The sequence below is a fragment of the Microcebus murinus genome, chromosome 12, assembly GCF_040939455.1.
Source record: "Microcebus murinus isolate Inina chromosome 12, M.murinus_Inina_mat1.0, whole genome shotgun sequence".
Lineage (NCBI taxonomy): Eukaryota > Metazoa > Chordata > Mammalia > Primates > Cheirogaleidae > Microcebus > Microcebus murinus.
In genome coordinates this window covers 80673842-80693512 of record NC_134115.1, presented here as the reverse complement: position 1 = coordinate 80693512, position 19671 = coordinate 80673842, and the positions used below count along the sequence as shown (strand labels likewise).

The following is a 19671-nucleotide window of genomic DNA, read 5'->3' as shown; positions in this document are numbered from 1 at the left end:
AGGAAAGGGAGGCTTCTAACCTCGATTTTGATTAAATAAACTTATCCAGAGATAATAAATGGTGGTGCTGGGATGCAAATGAAGGCATATCTGACTCCAGAGCATGAGCTGTTAACCCTTCTGTTGTCTACAGGTGGATATCACTGCCATGATATCATTTCTGCCCCACTCTGGTTTATAAGCACTCCTCTGGGCCACTACTTCACAGTGACACTGGGTCAGATAGTCTCTATGATATTCACTCATAACTCCCACACTGCAGTCCTCAAGAGTTAGGGTCACCCTCCCCGCCACCCTACCATTTCCTGCCATGCCATCTCATAGGAAGAGAAGTCTCCAACTTACCATGACATTTCAGGAAGGGTGCTAAAATTTGTTCCTGGAGCATCTTTCTCTTTCACCAGACTTTCCCACTATAACCCATAATCCTGTCATTATTGTCCACAGTCTTTGCAGAGTTACTTGATACCACAGCTGTATCAACACTGGAGTAATGGAAATTTAGAAATTTGTAAAGCAAAAAAAAAAAAAATTGAGAAGTATGTTTTACAGAAAGCATTGCATTACAGTCCACATGTTTTTTTGAAATTTTCCTTTTCAGGTCAAAACCGATGCCTCAGATCTTCCAGAAGGAAATCAGGCCAGCAAATGTTACCAAGCAATAGCGTACTCATCTCTCAGCCAAAGTTACCTTTATATTGATTGGACTGAAAACCATAAAGCTTTGCTTGTGGGAGAACATCTGAATATTATCGTTACCCCCAAAAGTCCATATATTGACAAAATAACTCACTATAATTACTTGGTAAGTACAATAATGATAGATTTACATCTTATTCCCTCACCTGAAATGTTTTCCTTTGCATATCGAGAAGCATTGGAATGATCCCTTACATTTGTTATTTACAAAGCACTTTCAAGAACATCATATAATTTGCATATCAGCTTTTCAAAAACCTTTGAGATAGAGGATGAGTATTACCCATGAGGAAACTAAGGACAGAGAAGTTAAATTACTCGTCATGGTCACTCATCTCCAAAGAGAAAGATTTTATTTGAACTGGGGACCTCTGACTCCTGATCTGATAACTCCTAATTACTCCACAGAGAGAGCATGATTAAATCACACTACCTCTGCTCTACTTCATGGCCAAAGATTACATGGCCAGACCTAGTTCAAATAAGTGCATTTCATTGGCATAAAAGGATAGATTCAAATCCTGCTCTTAAGAGTTGAGTCATATCCTGCCTGTTCTAATTCAACATCCCTAACGTATCATTTATATTAATATTAAATCGGAGATGGATCAATCAAGCCTATTTGTGCAACCTAGGAAAGAAAGTGCAAAAAATCTTAAGGGCTTCCTGACAATCGCCAAGAAAGGGAATGAATTATTCCAATGGCCAGGCCAAATAGGTGGTGATGGCTTTTTTGATAGTTTTGAGGAAGAAATTTAAAACATTGTGGACTATAGAAAAACATTGACTTATGAAAAATTAGAGAAACTGTTTATGGACTACATATCAAGACCATGTATGCAGTTCTGCTCCCTAAGGACAATTTAAGGAATATTTGAGGACATTTTGGCTTCATGTCTTTTTTTTTTTTTTTTAATTCTTAAAACTCCAATTTAGAATCTAATCCCTGGCTTTAAAAATTAATCTCTAAATAAGATGCACTTGATTTATCCATCTATATTTTTAATCAATGAAACAAAGGAGGTTTTGGTGACACTGTGATGACTTTAAATAGATTTGGGTTCAAGTTTTCACCAATTTGCTAGTTATATGATTTCGAATTAAAATCAGTAAAATTTTTAGTTGGTTCCTGAGCTTCAGTTTCTTCAATGGGATTAATATTCCTGTTTTACTGGTATGTTGTAAGCATTAAAGGAGTTAAATGTTAAAGTTCCTGCCTGGCACATGAAAGGCCCATACGTGTTAACTTTATTTTTGTTTAACATAATTTCTGCTCGGGCTCCAAGCTCCATTCTGAAGTACAGGTTTTGTTTTTGTATTTATTGTTGCTGCCACTGTTTATTTTTAGATTTTATCCAAGGGCAAAATCATACACTTTGGCACGAGGGAGAAACTTTCAGATTCATCTTATCAAAGTATAAACATTCCAGTGACACAGAACATGGTTCCTTCAGCCCGTCTCCTGGTCTATTACATCGTCACAGGAGAGCAGACAGCAGAATTAGTATCTGACTCAGTCTGGTTAAACATTGAAGAGAAGTGCGGCAACCAGCTCAAGGTCAGCCACATATTATAAACCATAATTAAATTTTTTTCTCAATGAAGGAGGTTGTCAAAGTAGCTGCCTCTGAAAAGTTTTGTCTCATTCAAATCATCTTTTCTTTTCTTTTTTCAAATGAACTTTAAGGTTCATATGTCTCCAGATGCAGATGCATATTCTCCAGGCCAAGCCGTGTCTCTTAATATGGCCACTGAGATGGATTCATGGGTGGCATTAACAGCGGTAGACAGTGCTGTGTATGGAGTCCAAAGAAGAGCCAACAAGCCCATGGAAAGAGTTAAGTGGTGACTTTCTGTGGTTTGGGTCAATGCAGTGCTTCACAAAGTGTGTCCACCAGGGCAAGTTGTGGGGGAAGAATTAAGGGAAGTCTAGGCCTGCTTTTCTATAATCTACTCAACATAGTGGTTCTTAGGAAGGTAAGAACTAACATCCTCATGTTATTGATAGTTTCCAAAGCACAGGTCAGTCCTTTTTTGTTTTTCCAAATGTAGATGTGTAAGCAATTTAAAAACATATAATTGTGATAGCAATTACATCCATGGAGCAAAAGTGCCATCAATTAGTAGAGTTTGGGGGCTGGGGGTTGGGTGGTGGTGGTGGTTATATAGTAGCAGCACAACAGAAGACTGGATAGGTAAACTTTGGGTTTGTTTTTGTTGTTGCTGTTGTTTTGCTCTCATTAAAATCTATGGCAAAACAATTCACAATTGCAAAGCTGTGGAAACAACCCAAGTGCCCATCAGTTCATGAGTGGATTAATAAAATGTGGTATATGTATACCATGGAATACTATTCAGCTTTAAGAAACAATGGTGATATAGCACCTCTTGTATATTCTTGGATACAGCTGGAACCCATTCTACTAAGTGAAGTATCTCAAGAATGGAAAAACAAGCACCACATGTACTCACCAGCAAATTGGTATTAATGGATCAACACCTAAGTGGACATATAGGAGTAACATTTATCGGATGTCGGGAGGGTGGGAGGGGGGAGGATGGGATGGGTATATACAACCACAAGGAGTAAGATGTGCAACGTTTGGGGGATGAACATGCTTGAAGCTCTTATTCTAGGGGGGAGGGGGGCATGGGTAATATATGTAACCTTAATACTTGTACCCCCATAATACGCTAAAATAAAAAAATCTATGGCAAAGAAGAATTTGAAAATTATTCAATTCTTATAAGTTCCCATTTATCTCTACTAGGCTTAGCTATTATTATTTTCTAGGCTTGAATTCTTTGAACAAGGAAGAAAGAACTGAGAAACTGTAAAGTTAAAAATGCTCAGAGAGAAAAGGATATTTGGGGTCAAAATTAAAACTGGAATTAGCCCCCCAAACAAGTTCTCACCTACTTAGAACCTAGAACCTTCCTTCTCAAAACACAAGAAGTTATGCTTTTTTTTTGCAACTTAAAAATTAATTTCTTTGTTAATTCACTCCTTCTGCATCCACCTATTTATTTATTTAGGACATTATATTGATTGCAGCATGTATTCTATATACAAAATACCATGGGTCAGTTTCTAAGAAACTCCTCATCAAAGCTATTTGCTTAAGACTTAGTTCCTGATTTAATTTTGAATAGGTATGTATTTATGTTAATAAATATAGAAGGACAAACTTAGAAACAAAGTAGGGAAATTTAGTCATTGGTCATTTGTTAAATGAGTCACCTGTGTGTTGCACTGGTTTGTTATAACCTGTAACAACTAGTACCTTTAATTCTTTAAAATAATGATTTATACATCCGAATAGGCTCAACATTTTGCCTTTCTGGACAGGTATTTCAAGTTTTAGAGAAGAGTGATTTGGGATGTGGGGCAGGTGGTGGCCGCAACAATGCAGATGTGTTCCACCTAGCTGGACTCACCTTCCTCACCAATGCAAATGCAGATGACTTCCAAGAAAATGGTAAAACACTCAGCATTTTTGTTACTGAAATTTACATTGATCATTTGCCTCTCGGACTTGATTTTTATCCCTCTTCCAGAATATTCTCTTCCCTGATTTTAGAATGCCATGACTATGTAATGTCCCTGTATAAAATTTTTCACTGGCCCTCAGATAAAGCACAAATTCTTTAGTGTTATACTCAAATCCTTCCCTAATTTTCTCCCCCACTATCTCCAACTATCTCTTACCCTGATATGCCTTACCTTACATTTAAGCTATACAGATCCAAGTGTATGTTCTTGAGTGGCACTGTGCTATTTTACACCATTGTACCTTCACTCATCGGGACTGCTTTCCTCTTTATTAGCCTGGAGAAGCTAGTGTTAAAATCATCTTCTCCATGAGACCTTTTCCACATATAGAATTGATCATTCCCTCCTTTTTTAATTGGGAGGATATTGTAAGAACTAGATCTATTTACAAGTAATATGATAGCAGTGTGTCATTGCACATTCTTACACTTAGTTATAAGTCTGTCTCGCCCACTGTACTATGGGCTCTGTAAGGGCAGGAACCATATTTTAACTATTTTCTTTCTATGGTTTAAAAATTGTTCTTAATTATACTTGATACTATGGCATTCATATTTATATTTGTAATAATATAGCACAAGTAGAAAATAATAAAAATGGCATACCTAACAAAAACATTACTCACTCTAAATGCTTGGGTGTTTATCTGTAATCAGTGGATCAAAAAGGTTACAGGATTCAAAACCAAATTCAGAAAAAATAAGTCAAACTATATGACACTAGATCATGAGTTCCACTAAGATAAAACAAGTCAAATTAGTCAAGTGGTGCGTAATTCCTAATCTGAAGCAGGCTCTCAACATTTGTTGAATGAATGACTTGTGAATGTTTTAAATACTTAAACAATTAATTTCATGGAATTGTTTTTGAGATTTTATCTTCTCATTTTCTTCTTGTCCATCTTTTTTTTTTTTTTTTTTTTTTTTAACAGATCAACCTTGTAAAGAAATTCTCAGGCCTAAAAGAATGCTGCAACAGAAAATAGAGAAAGCAGGTATTGTAAGATCAATGTGATTCTTAAAAGGCTATGGTCACATCATTCAAAAGCTGGAGAAAATTCAATATTATATGATTTCCCATAATTCAGATAGAATGGGTAAAAAGAAAGATACATGGAAGTCTAGCTCCTCTCTCTCAGAAAGAGTAATTCAAATAAATCCAGTAGTTTATTTGCTATAGCCTTAATCTGAGGGCACTGGATCTTTATTATTTCTATCTTTAAAATTATGGGAGGCTGAAGTGGGAGGATTGCCTGAGGCCAAGAGTTGGAGATCAGCCTGAGCAACATCTCTACTGAAAAAAAAAATCTAAAATATTAAGTTTTGTTTGTCATAAATATTTTCTCTCTACAAACTTCATCTAGCAATTAAAATCATATTCTTCTATTTTATTCTGACAAAATTCATGATTGATTAACTTTGGGGTACAATAGACCTAAAAAAGTCTATTACTTTCATTTCATATGTTTAACAGTTAATAGCCTTTCAGATTATTTGTTAGAAAATATATCTAATAGGAATTATTTTTAAATAATTATTTAAATAGAATATGATAATTGGTTATATTACAGTAGAAAAGACATTGAACTGGGAGTCAGTGAGCTGAGTTCCACCAATAATCATGCTTATAGTAATACAATAATTTCTTCCATTTGCATATGTTATTTTAATTCTAACCTTTATTCTGAGTGCTAATGATATGAAAAAACAGACATTGAGTACTTACAATGAAGGACAATGCCATTAATTAAGGTCCACAAACCATGTTATATAAGAAATTTCTGAAAAAATAGGATATTTACCTTGAAGAAGGAAGTACTTGTATAGTGATAATAGCCATCCTCAAATATTTGATGTTTTTCTCAATATTTAGCTTATTTTACTCAAAGGGTGCTTAAACCCAAGGTGCCAATGTCAAGAGTTAGTATTTACCTTAGTTGCAGGAAGCCCTTTAACTATTAATATTTATTATGAATTGAAGTGGACCATCTGGTAAGGTCACATTCTGCCCATTCCTAGAGTAGTTCCAAGGGGAGGCTGGTCAGTCAACTAGCCATGGCTACTGTAGGTAGGGGGGTCATATGGCAGTAGAAACCAGGTATCCATTGAGATTCCTTCTAACACTGAGATATTATAACTATGCATAATCAAGGACACTTGTATTATTACCATTTCAGCTGCTAAATACAAACATCAAGTACCAAAGAAATGTTGTTATGATGGAGCTCGGCGTGTTGATGATGAAACATGTGAACAGCGACTTGCCCGGGTTACTGTAGGCCCAGTATGCATTAGAGCTTTCAACGAATGTTGTACCATTGCAACCCAGATCCGTGCTGCATCCTCTCATAAAGATGTGCAATTGGGAAGGCTACGTAAGTATGATGTTTTCTATCAGAATTCTGCCCGATATGGGGAAGTTTGTGTAATTTTATGCTGAGAAGAAAGGCAGCTTTCATGCTTTATTTACAATTGAAAGTAAAAAAGATAAACTGTAAAAGCCCAAAAGAGAAAATCTTTCATTCTGGAAATCAGATGAGCTATAGTATAGAGCAGAGTACACTAGTACATAGCCAAGACCCAGTATAAACGTAAAGCCAAATCATTCTCTAAACTTGAATGATTATTCTCTGTGAACCACAAGCAAGGAGCTGCAACCAGCATGCCTCTGAGTTTCAAAATTCTGTGGTTCTATGATATTACAATCATTAAAAATTCAGTTTATAACTACACTGATCAAATATGCAAAAGATTTCTAAATCTACCATAAAGTTAAGTGTACACATATAAAAGTCGAAATCTTATTTCAGTTTCAATCACAAAATGTATATTCAGAATTTACAGAACTCTGATCAATATGTTCTCAGAACTTTTAGGACTTTCTTTTCCCTTATATAATCTTTAACAAAACAAATAAGAGCAGAACAACAGCTCCTGTTTTATACAGACATGCACAACATAATGACATTTCAGTCAATGACAGACTGCATTTACAAGAGTGGTACCATAAGATTATAATACCATATTTTTATTGTAACTTTTCTATGTTTAGATACACAAATATTTGCCATTGTTTTACAATTGCCTACAGAGTTTTGTACAGTAACATGCTGCACAGGTTTGTATAGCAAATACATTGTACTTACACAAACCTACATGGTACGGCCTGCTATATACCTAGACTATATGGTACAAGCCTATTGCTTACTGTTACCAGTAACTAAGCCAGAAATTCGCTATACAAACCTGTGCAGCAGGTTACTAGGAGCAATAGGCTTGTACCATATAGTCTAGGTATATAGCAGGCTGTACCATGTAGGTTTGTGTAAGTACAATGTATGATATTCACACAATGAGGAAATTGCCTACTGATGCATTTCTCAGAATGGATCCCCATTGTTAAGCGACACACGAGTGTATGTATAATAGCATGGTTTTGGTAAATGACCATAAAATTTTACATTTGTAGAAATATATTCATTGAGATGGACAATGTTTAAGATACACTGTTAAGCAAAACAATCAGAGTATTTTATTGATTGATATTTAGGTTATTTTCCAATTTTTACTTATTACAAGCAGCATTTTAATAAACAATCTAGTACCTTTTTTTTTTCCAAATTATTTTTCCCAGTCTGGTTTGGATTCAGCTACATAGAAGTCACTGTTTGCAGCCACCTTCTCCCTGGCATTCCACCCCTCATTCTAGGCAGCTTGACCTCCCAAAGCTCCCATTTGTGTTTCCACAACCCTTCAAGACCAGCAAGCTCTGCATGGGTTCTTCCCCCCTGCCCTAGCCTATAAACTGCCTGTAGTTAGTAAACTGGGATAATTTTAGGGTTCATCTAATCTATTTTCCTTCTCTCGGGGATCACAGTCCTGTGCTGCTTATGTTCTAATGTCTGAAAATTATTGTTTTATTTATTGTGTATGGTTTGCTAATTTTTTAAGATAGAAGGGTATGTCTAGTCCTTATTAGTGCATCTTGGGCCAAAAGCAGAGTTATATTCATTTTTGTTAAAGTAAATACAAATTACAAATAATATCTTTATAGACTGATCAGTATCTTGTATAATCTCAGGAACACTAAACATTTAACAATTTAAGAAACAATTCATTAGAGATATTTTCATGCTTTGTTTTGTCAATGCTATTAGTGGAGAAATTCTAAGATATTTATAGTTCTATTTTGAGGGCATTAAACAAAATGTTTCATTGACCTTTCAAAAAATACTTAAGTTATAGATCAATGGCCATATTTTAAAATTTAGCTATAAGAAGCTATATTGTTTTTACGTAATTGAATATGCTTTTTTTGACCAGATATAAGGACCCTGTTACCAGTAACTAAGCCAGAAATTCGAAGCTATTTTCCAGAAAGCTGGTTATGGGAAGTTCATCGTGTTCCAAAAAGGTATCATACTTTCATGTTCCTATGAAAGAAATGTGAATAATGCAAGTATTGTGGCCTGAAATCTGGGAAATACTCATTTCCCAATATCTTATTTAAAAGTTAAGATGATCTTACCACTTGGTCAAATTTTGTTTTGCTTTGCTTTTTTGGTTTTTGTTTTTTTGTTTTGTTTTTAATGTACTTTGGTGTAGTGATTAGTTCCAGGGGAGGATTAACTATTGGTAATGAAGGGTACTATTTATTAGATTTCATTTCACTTCAGTATGTATTTACTGCATACAACTCTGGGCTATATACAATATTAAGCAGCTGCTTTCATCCTAAAATATCTGTACTATAAAGCCAGCATTGATAAACAAAAAGTAAGATTGTTTTCCTGTTAAAATTCTTTATTCAACACATTTTTATGACATGCCTCCTCTGTACCAGGCACTGAACAGTGATGGGCAATACTGAGTACCCAAGCCTCCTTCTTCCTAGGTGGGCTCAAAGCACTGGCTTTCCTATGAGAAGTCAAGGAATGAGTCCAGAGCCCTGCCCTCATTTTCTCATGTGTCTCCTTGTTCCTACCCTGTCCCCTCTCATTCTTCCTCCACACTGTTGTTCATTTCATCTGACATTGTCCATTACTGGCATTTCTGCTGATAAACCTTCCCACCACTATCTCCCATCCTACCAGTGACTGAATTAATTACCCCACCCAATTAACTCTGTTGCATGTATCACATAGTATTATAATGGCTAGCTTACTTACTTGTCTTCCACATTAAAATGTAAATACCTAGAGGGCAAGGACTAAATTCAGATTACTATTTTATATCCAGGACTTGGCCTGGGGTCTGGCTTGTAGAGGCATGAAAATAAATGTATAGAATGAATGCACACTGTCTCTGAACTCTTTTAATGCCTTATTTGTACAGTTATTACAGTGAAAAGCAATTTATTTATTTTACTATTTATTCTGCTAGACTGTGAACTGCCTGAGAGAGAAACTATGTCTTGTAAGTGCTGTATGCTCAGTATGTGGCACTATGCTTTCCACGAAGTTGGTGGATGGTAGCTGTAAATAAGTATGCAAGCTTAATAGTAATCAGAAACTTTTAATTTTATCACCTTTGTTATGAGCAGTGCTAAGATATATTACTTTGCTTTCCTATTTTTGAACATATTCACAATGAACATAATTTTTTCTTTGTTTTATATTCATGATTTTGTAATATTTCAAAGGCATCCTTCTGAACTTGAATTCTTATCATACAGGTGCAATGCCTAAAAACATGGAATATGTAGCAGAGTTACTGAACATATTTTTCTACATAAGTTTTTCTTTACTATTAATACCTGATATAATTTTGTCTTGTGATTTTTTTTCTTTCTTCTAAAGTATGAAACAAAATTTCTGTCAATGATTGCCTCTGTCAAGTTGGGTTAATCAATGTTCCACTGTATTTGAATGTCAACATTTTAACTTTCAGAAACCAGTTGCAGTTTGTGCTACCTGATTCTCTAACTACCTGGGAAATTCAAGGTGTTGGCATTTCAAATAGTGGTAAGCAAGCTTAATTATTATATTCATTTAAGGAATGATTTAATTAGCAAGATGTAGCTTTTTATTATTGTCTATTTAGTTTACCCAGGACTTAAGTGGTATCATTTTTAAAATATTCTTTTTTATGTATTACTGAAAGACTTGGATTTTCCTATATCTTTGAATGTATTGATTTCTTTCTTTGTTCCTCTGTTAGCTGTCATTTTATAAATGCTCATGTCAAGTCCTTACTTTCTTTCACTTCTCTCACTGACTGGGAGCTTGTATAGTCTTAGAAACAAATACATGACCTCTGTCTGGGCTGATGCCCTTTTGTGGTGACTAAGTGGAAAGGCTTCCCAATAATAAATATCTAAAAATATTTAGTGTTCTAGCTGTTAAGCATTCTCATGCCTTAAATAGAATTAAATATTTGTTAAACAAATGAAGTTTTCTGTTAATACCAATAATTATTGAAATAAAGATCAATGAATAGAAAATTCAAGGACATGGGGCATTAGTGAGAGAAAAACATAATCTAATATTTTTTTTCCTTGAAGTAAAGCAAATATGGGACATCTTGGTATTAATAAACCATTAAAGGAATTCTCTAATATGCTTCTACTTTGCTTTCATTTTGGGCTGAAGGTATATGTGTTGCTGATACTGTCAAGGCAAAGGTATTTAAAGATGTCTTCCTGGAAATGAATATACCATATTCTGTTGTACGAGGGGAGCAGATCCAATTGAAAGGAACTGTTTATAACTATAGGACTTCTGGGATGCATGTAAGTGGGTATTTATGGTATGTTAGAATAAATGGAAAAAAGTAAACAGTCTCTGGTTTTCTGAGAATTCTACTGGTGGAATTATCAGACACAAACACAAAATAAAAATTCAATTTAGTTCAGCAATATAAGCCAAGCATTTAAAATGAATATTATACTTAGATGTGCAGATTCATAAATGAAAGGATGAAGAAAGCAGGAAGAGCTAAGACAAGTATGTATTAATGTAATTTTAATTTCAAGAAGAATAAAGTGCCTAAGATAATCAATGTACAGTGTACTGTGGAAGTTCAGAAAAGGATGAGTTTACATTTAGGTTTGGTTTTTTTTTCCCAGATTTTTTTTTTATTTCGGCATATTATGGGGGTACAGATTTTAAGTTTTCAATAAATGCCCATTCCCCCCCCTCCCCCCACAAGTCTGAGTCTCCAGCATGACCATCGCCCAGATGGTGCACATCTCACTCATTATATATGTATATACCCGCCCCCCTCCCTCCTCCCACCTGCCCAATACCCTATTACTGTAGTACTTATGTGTCTACTTAGGTGCTGCTCAGTTAATACCAATTTGCTGGTGAGTATATGTGGTGCTTGTTTTTCCATTCTTGGGAAACTTCACTTAATAGTATGGGTTCCAGCTCTAACCAGGAAAATATAAGATTTTCCTATATCATTTTCCTATATCATCGTTGTTTCTTAAAGCTGAATAGTACTCCGTGGTATACATATACCACATTTTATTAATCCATTCTTGGATTGATGGGCAATTGGGCTGTTTCCACAGCCTTGCAATTATGAATTGTGCTGCTATAAACATTCAAGTGCAGTTGTCTTTTTTGTAGAGTATCATTGGATCTTTTGGGATCCAGCAATGGGATTGCTGGATCAAATGGTAGATTCACTTGTATCGCTTTAAGGTATCTCCATATTGCTTTCCACAGAGGTTGAACTAGTTTGCAGTCCCACCAGCAGTGTAGGAGTGTTCCTCTCTCTCTGCATCCACACCAGCATCTATTGTTCGGAGACTTTTTGATAAAGGCCATTCTCACTTGAGTTAAGTGATATCTCATTGTGGTTTTGATTTGTATTTCCCTGATGATTAGAGATGTTGAGTATTTTTTCATATGTTTGTTGGCCATTCTTCTGTCTTCTTTAGAAAAGTTTCTGTTCAAGTCCTTTGCCCACTTTTTAATGGGATTATTTGATTTTTTCTTCCTAATTTCATGAGTTCTAAGTATATTCTAGTTATCAGTCCCTTATCGGATGTGTAGGATGCAAAAATTTTCTCCCATTCTGTAGGTTGTCTGTTTACTTTCATGACTATTTCTTTGGCTGTGCAGAAGCATTGTAGTTTGATCATGTCCCATTTATTTATTTTTGTTGCTGCTGTGATTGCCTTTGGGGACTTCTTCATAAACTCTTTGCCTAGGCCAATGTCTAGGAGAGTGTTTCCAACTTTTTCCTCTACAATTCTAATAGTTTCATACCTTAGGTTTAAGTCTGTTTTTTATCCAGCGTGAGTTGATTTTTGTGAGAGGTGAAAGGTGTGGGTCCTGTTTTAGCCTTCTACAGGTGGCTATCCAGTTTTCCCAGCACCATTTATTGAAAAGGGATTCTTTTCCCCAGCGTATGTTTTTGTCTGCTTTATCAAAGATTAGATGGCTATATGAGGATGGTTTTATATCAGGATTCTCAGATCTGTTCCACTGGTCAATATTCCTATTTTTGTGCCAATACCATATTGATTTAATTACTACAGCTTTGTAGTATAGTTTGATATCTGGCATATTAATGCCTCCCATTTTGTTTTTGTTGCCTAGAATTGCTTTTGATATTCGGGGTCTTCTTTGGTTCCATACGAAGCGTAAAATTATTTTTTCTATATCTGTGAAGAATGCTGATGGGATTTCAATAGGTATTGCATTGAATCTATAGATCAGTTTGGGTAGTATAGACATTTTGATGATGTTGAGTCTGCCGATCCATGAGCATTGTATAGATTTCCATCTGTTTACATCCTCTGCTATTTCCTTCCTCAGTGTTTCATAGTTCTCCCTATAGAGGTCTTTTACCTTCTTGGTTAAGTATATTCCTAGGTACTTTAATTTCTTTGTTGCTATTGTGAAAGGAATTGAGTCTTTGATTTGGTTCTCAGATTATTGTTGGTGTATATGAATGCCTCTGATTTCTGTGTATTGATTTTGTATCCTGAGACTTTACTAAATTCATTTATCAGTTCCAGGAGTTTCTTGGTTGATTCTTTGGGGTTTTCTAGATATAATATCATATCATCAGCAAACAGTGAAAGTTTGATCTCTTCTGCCCCTATTTGGATACCTTTAACCTCATTTTCCTATCTGATTGCTATAGCCAGGACTTCCAGCTCTATGTTGAACAGAAGTGGAGATAGTGGGCAGCCTTGTCTGGTTCCAGTTCTAAGTGGGAATGATTTCAATTTTTCCCCATTCAGTATGATGTTGGCTATGGGTCTGTCATATATGGCTTGTATCATTTTTAGGTAGTCCCTTCTATACTTATTTTCTTAAGTGTTCGTATCATGAAAGGGTGTTGAATTTTGTCAAAAGCTTTTTCTGCTTCTATTGAAAGAATCATGTGATCTTTGTTTTTGCTTCTGTTTATGTGGTGAATTGCATTCATAGATTTACGTATGTTGAACCATCCCTGCATCCCTGGGATGAAGCCCACTTGGTCGTGGTGGATTATTTTTTTGATAAGCGTCTGGATTTGGTTAGCTAAGATTTTGTTGAAAATTTTTGCATCTGTATTCATTAGGGATATTGGTCTGTAGTTTTCTTTTTTTGTTGCATCCTTTCCTGGTTTTGGTATCAGAGTAATATTCGCTTCATAAAAGGTGTCGAGGAGGTTTCCGTTCTTCTCGATGTTGTGGAATAGTTTTTGCAAGATAGGTACTAGTTCTTCTTTGTAAGTGTGGTAAAATTCGGGTGTGAAGCCATCTGGACCGGGACTTTTCTTTTTAGGGAGATTTTTAATTGCTGTTTCTATCTCAGCTGTTGAGATTGGTCTGTTCAGGGAATCTATTTCTTCCTGGTTGAGCCTAGGGAGGCTGTGTGTTTCTAGAAATTTGTCCATTTCCTCCACATTTTCTAGTTTGTGTGCATAAAGATTTTTGTAGTATTCATAAATTATATCTTGTATCTCTTTGGGATCAGTTGTGATATCTCCTTTTTTGTTCCTGATGGAGCTTATTAGAGATATCTCTTTTCTGCTTTTCGTTAGCTTAGCCAGTGGCGTGTCAATTTTATTTATTTTTTCAAAGAACCAACTTTTTGTTTTATTAATCTCCTGAATAGCTTCCCTGTTTTCAATTTCATTTAGTTCTGATTTGATCTTGTTGATTTCATTTCTTCTGCTGGGTTTGGGGTTGGTCTGTTCTTCTTTTTCCAGCTCTTTGAGTCGTTTCGTTAGATTGTCTATTTGTGATCTTTTTGACTTTTGGTTATAGGCATTTATGGAGATAAACTTTCCTCTCAGAACTGCTTTAGCAGTGTCCCAGAGGATTTGATAACTTGTCTCTCCATTGTCATTTTGTTCATAGAATTTTTTCATTTCCATCTTGATTTCTTCATTTATGAAGTAATCATTTAGTAGGAGGTTGTTTAATTTCCACGTTTTTGTGTAGAAATGTGAGTTTCTTTAGGGTTGATTTCTACTTTTATTCCACTGTGATCTGAGAAGATACATGGTATGATTTCTATTTTTTTAATTTCTTGAGGTTTACTTTGTGTCCTAGGATATGGTCAATCTTAGAGAATGTCCCGTGAGCTGATGAGAAGAACGTATATTCAGTTGATTTGGGGTAGAATGACCTGTAAATGTCAGTCAGACCCAATTGTTCTAGAGTTTTGTTTAAGTCCATTATTTCTTTATTAATTTTCTGTTTGGAGGATCTGTCTTGTGCCGTCAGTGGGGTGTTGAAATCTCTGGTGATTATGGAGTTGCTATTAATCAATTTGCTTAGATCCAGTAAGGTTTGGTTTATGAAACTGGGTGCACCTAAGTTGGGTGCATATATATTTAAAATTGTTATCTCTTCTTGTTGAAGTGTGCCCTTCACCATTATATAATGACCCTCTTTGTCTTTCACTACTTTTGTTGGTTTAAAAACTAAATCGTCTGAAATTAGAACTGCCACACCAGCCTTCTTTTGGCTTCCACTTGCTTGGAATACTGATCTCCACCCTTTTACTTTTAGTCTATATGCATCCTTGCAGGTTAGATGTGTTTCCTGAAGACAGCATATACTTGGCCTGTATTTTCTTATTCATTCAGCCAGCCTATGTCTCTTGAGTGGAGAGTTTAAGCCATTCACATTTATTGAGAGAACTGATAGGTAAGGTAGATTACTGTTCATTCTGTTGGGTTGGATGTTGTTGCTATGATTTCTGTCTTGAGCCATTGTAATATCTGGCTTTTAATCTTTGGGTTTTGGTTGTTTTTATAATCGTGAGTTTTTATTATGGTGTTCCGTGTGTAACACTGTTTTGAGTACTTCTTGTAGGGCTGGTCTTGTCTTGGTGAATTCTCTGAGACTTTGCTTATCTAGGAATGTCTTTATTTCTTCTTCATATATGAAGCTTAGTTTTGCAGGGAATAAGATTCTAGGCTGGGCATTGTTTTGTTTCAGAAGAGTGAGAATGGGGCCCCAGTCTCTCCTTGCTTGTAAAGTCTCATTAGAGAAGTCTGGTGTTATTTGAATTGGCTTTCCCTTGTATGTTACTTGCTCCTTTCGTCTTACAGCTCTTAGAAGGGCCTCTTTAGTTGATATTTTGGTCAGTCTGATGACTGCATGTTGTGACGTCTTCCTGTTTGCATTGAATCTCCCAGGGGTCCTTTGAGCTTCTTGAACTTGTATATCGAGATTTTGAGCAAGGCCTGGGAAATTTTCCTCTATTATATCTTCAAATAGCTTGTCCAACCCTTGAGTGTTGTCTTCTTCCCCTTCTGGTAACCCTATGACCCTCATATTAGGTTTCTTCACATAATCCCACATCTCTTGTAGGCTTTGTCTCTTTTCTCTTGTTTCTTTGCTCTATCTCTGTGATGGTTTTATTTAGTTGGAGGGTGTTATCTTCAATCTCTGAGATTCTTTCTTCTGTTTGATCTACCCTGTTCTTGAGACTTTCCACTGTATTTTGTAGTTCCCTGAATTGATTCTTAATTTCCAGGAGTTCGGTTAAACTTTTGTTCATTTTGTCAATTTCTTAGTGTACTTTTGTTCCAGGTCCTGGAGGCTTTTTGTGGTTTCTTTGTGCTGGTTATTGAGTAGTTCTTGCAGGTCCTTGAATTTTCTTATGATCCACATTCGAAATTCCCCTTCTGTCATTTAGGTTGCCTGATTTTGGTTGGTGTCTCTTTCTAGGGGGCTGGTGCTCCTCTTTGGGGATGTGGTTTCCGTTTGGTTCTTCATATTTCCAGAGTTTCTTCGCTGATTTCTTCCCATGTCAATCAGTTGTTGTTTCTTTTCTTTAGGTTTTTGTTTGGGTATTCCTACGCCTTGTTTAGTTTCTGAGCTGGTAGGTAGTGTCTGTGGGTGAGATTTGACCACTCCCTGTATAATGGGTCAGTAGGTGCCGTGAAAAGGATGTGCAGGATGTCCTCCCTGTAAGTAAGTGGCGCTTGCTTGGAGGAACAGGCTACGCTGTTGTTTTTTGTGTCCTGTTATCAGCTCTTGTTCCTGTAGAGAGACACTCTAGTGCCTCAGGTGGTCAGTGAGGCCCTGGGACTTCCAGGTGTGTCCTTTTCTCCCCCTCAGTGAGGGCTGGCCTAGGAGAGAGTCTGGGCAGAGCTAGGTTGGGTAAGCCTACCCTCAGGCACCACCAATGTCGTTAGCAGGGGTCAAAGTTCTGTTCTCTGCTTCCAGGAAAAGCTGTCAGGGAGGGGCTGGAATGGCCCCACTCAGTCAGAAAGTCTGCGTGTGGGGGTGGGGCTGTCTCAGACCCTCAGTCTGGAGCGGGCCTTGCTCCTTTCCACTCTCCCCAACTCTGCGGCTACTCCTTAGCCTCTGCCAGCAGGCCAGACCACATGCCACCAGGCCTCCCCTGACTGTGATGCCGGCGGGGAGGTTCCCTGCGCAGCAACACCACCTGGGCTGGGCGCACGGCCTCCCTTTGGGAGGAGGGTTGCTCTCTATGATGCTGATCTGCCCCCGAAGGCACACACACCTCAATAGGCTATTCATGTATGTCCCTTCTGTGCCCCGGGCAATGCGAGACCTGGGTGCACCGGATCTGGTCTGCAGGTCTGACCTCTGGGCCCCAGAGTTCAAACTATATCCCCACCAGGGAGAGGAGTGCTGGTCCCAATTCACCCACAGGGAGCCCAAGCTGGGTCTATGTCTCCCAGCCTCAGGGTCTGCCCCGTTCTCCTGGGATCACCGTGCCAACAGCACCTGGGAGGGCTGGCGGGTAGAGAGCTCACAGTCTGAGTTCCCCTTAGTCAGCTGTCGGCCCCAAAAGGGAAGGTCCCGTTCCCTGGAGGTGCCTCTGGCTGGTGGCTATATTGTCTCTCTGGGCAGCCTCGTGTAGGGTTGCCGGAGGGGAGAATGAGGCAATATGGCGCATGCCGCTTGGCTCCGGTCTGTGCACAGGGAGGTGCCCCAAGGGATTTGGGAGTCTGGTGCCGCGTCTGCTACTGGCTTACCTCTCACTGGTGGCGGTGGCCGTCTCTGGGCTGGTGTCTGCAGGTCTCTCCACCCACTGGGTGGCCCACCAGCAATCCGAGATGCAAGGGAGGGGAAACTTGGCCTATCCTTCCCGCTGGTCCGAGCTTTCATTTTTATGTGTGTGTTTTAGCAGGCAATTGACTAAATTCAATCCCAAAATTTAAAATCTCAGTTCAGTGTTTTAGCCCTAGCTGGGATGCTTGGAGTCTGTGCTGTGTACAGGGTTCAGGGTTGCTAGTTCAAGGGTTGGCCAAGTTTAAGCAAAGATAATACACAGAACCTGAAGCTTCTTTACTCTGCAGCTATGGTGGCTACCCCATACTCTCTCCTCTGGTTCCCACTGTCTAAAGCCTCCCACTTAGATGGCAGGTTGCCACTGGGGTTTTAGCCTCTGCTCAAGGTACCAGCGGTGCCTGCCTTCAGGATAAACCTCTAAAAAGTAGGAGACTTACCCAGTGTCATTCTCTTCTCCCAAGTGTCACCTTCCCTTCCACATTCTAGTGTATTCTGGGAGTTTATTTTAATATATATCTTGTCTAGAGTTTATGGTTATTTTTGCAGAAGGATTGCCCAATACAAGGTACTTAGCTATTACTGAAACCAGAACCACTGCTGTAGGTTTTTTATTGATGTTCTCCATCAGCTTTAAGATGTCCTTCCTATGCCCTATTTACTAAGGGTTTTAATAATAAAATTATGTTAAATTTTATCAAATGACGCTTCTATATCTACCCTTCCCCACCCTCCAGCCACCATCCTGGGAGAATCATTGGCCACAGTTGACCCGATAACCTTGTTTAACTCTTGCCCCACTCACCTGGCTATTGTGTTTCTCAAGAAGATAGTTAAGAGGAAAAAGGAATTGTCCGTTTTTAAGAAATTCCTCAAAATTAGTTGTTGAATGTTGGTGTTCTGTCTTGTTTACCTGCTTGATCTATACTGGATTTTATGCATTTGTTCTTTGAGGTATAGTTCTCTATTCTGTCAGTTCACTAGATTTTGTAGGGAAGATGAAAAATATTCACTATTTAAGCCAGAAGTCAGTGAGCCACTATTATTCTCCTTACAAAGATGAGGAAATGAAGGATTTGAGATTTCATGCAACTTGTTTGCATAACACAGATATTAAGAGGATAGCCAGGATTTGAATCTAGGTCTTTCTGGAGCCAGATTTTAGTTGTAAAATGGGGTACAAGCGGGAAGTTGATAAAATTGGAAAAGTAAGTTGGGGACGTATTGGTCAAGGCCTTGAAAGCCAAGATATGGGGTTATCAGTCTTTTACTAAACATCATTTACTAAACATCAGAGGCTGAGGCAAAAGATACAAAGATGAGTAAGACAAAAATAAACCAGCATATGAACCTGAGGCTCCCACTGTCTAAAATACCAATGTGTAAAGAGACAGTGTAGCAAATGCCATCACAACAGCATGAACAAAGTACGACAGCCGCCGCTTTGTACCTAATTTAGTAGGTAATAGTCGAAGGAAGATAAGACATTTCTGAGCTAGTGCTGAGTTTTCTAGACATCCTTTTACAACGCTAAGCCCTACAGCAACTTGTGTATATATGTTAAGAAATCTGAAATAAGCTTTCTCCTATGCCTTGGAATCTAAGGGGTTCTTTGAAAATTGCTAACGCACCAGTGGAGAGTTTATATCCAGACAAGCACAATCAGGGTAAACTTTTTTAGAGGTAAAGTCCTGTGATATAATTCTTCACTCATGGCATTTTTTAGTTCTGTGTTAAAATGTCTGCTGTGGAGGGAATCTGCATGTCGGGAGGCCCAGCCATTGATCACCAGGGAACAAAACCTTCCAAGTGTGTGCGCCAGAGAATAGAGGGCTCCTCCAATCACTTGGTGACCTTCACCGTGCTTCCTCTGGAAATTGGCCTCCACAACATCAACTTTTCACTGGAGACTTCATTTGGAAAAGAAATCTTAGTAAAAACATTACGTGTAGTGGTAAGAAAAACATGCTTTT

The 19671-nt window shown here is 37.6% G+C and overlaps 1 protein-coding gene across 1 annotated transcript in view; it reads left to right on the top strand.

Moving 5' to 3' along the window:
- Window positions 1-19671, top strand: part of C5 (complement C5) — an 87989-nt gene that overhangs the window by 26365 nt on the left and 41953 nt on the right. The window contains exons 12-21 of the mRNA XM_012771708.3: window positions 602-805; window positions 2048-2257; window positions 2387-2536; window positions 4049-4178; window positions 5184-5246; window positions 6429-6626; window positions 8575-8665; window positions 10141-10214; window positions 10842-10981; window positions 19425-19652. Of these exons, the coding sequence (XP_012627162.2) occupies window positions 602-805; window positions 2048-2257; window positions 2387-2536; window positions 4049-4178; window positions 5184-5246; window positions 6429-6626; window positions 8575-8665; window positions 10141-10214; window positions 10842-10981; window positions 19425-19652 (1488 nt within the window). The remainder of the gene's footprint in view (window positions 1-601; window positions 806-2047; window positions 2258-2386; window positions 2537-4048; window positions 4179-5183; window positions 5247-6428; window positions 6627-8574; window positions 8666-10140; window positions 10215-10841; window positions 10982-19424; window positions 19653-19671) is intronic.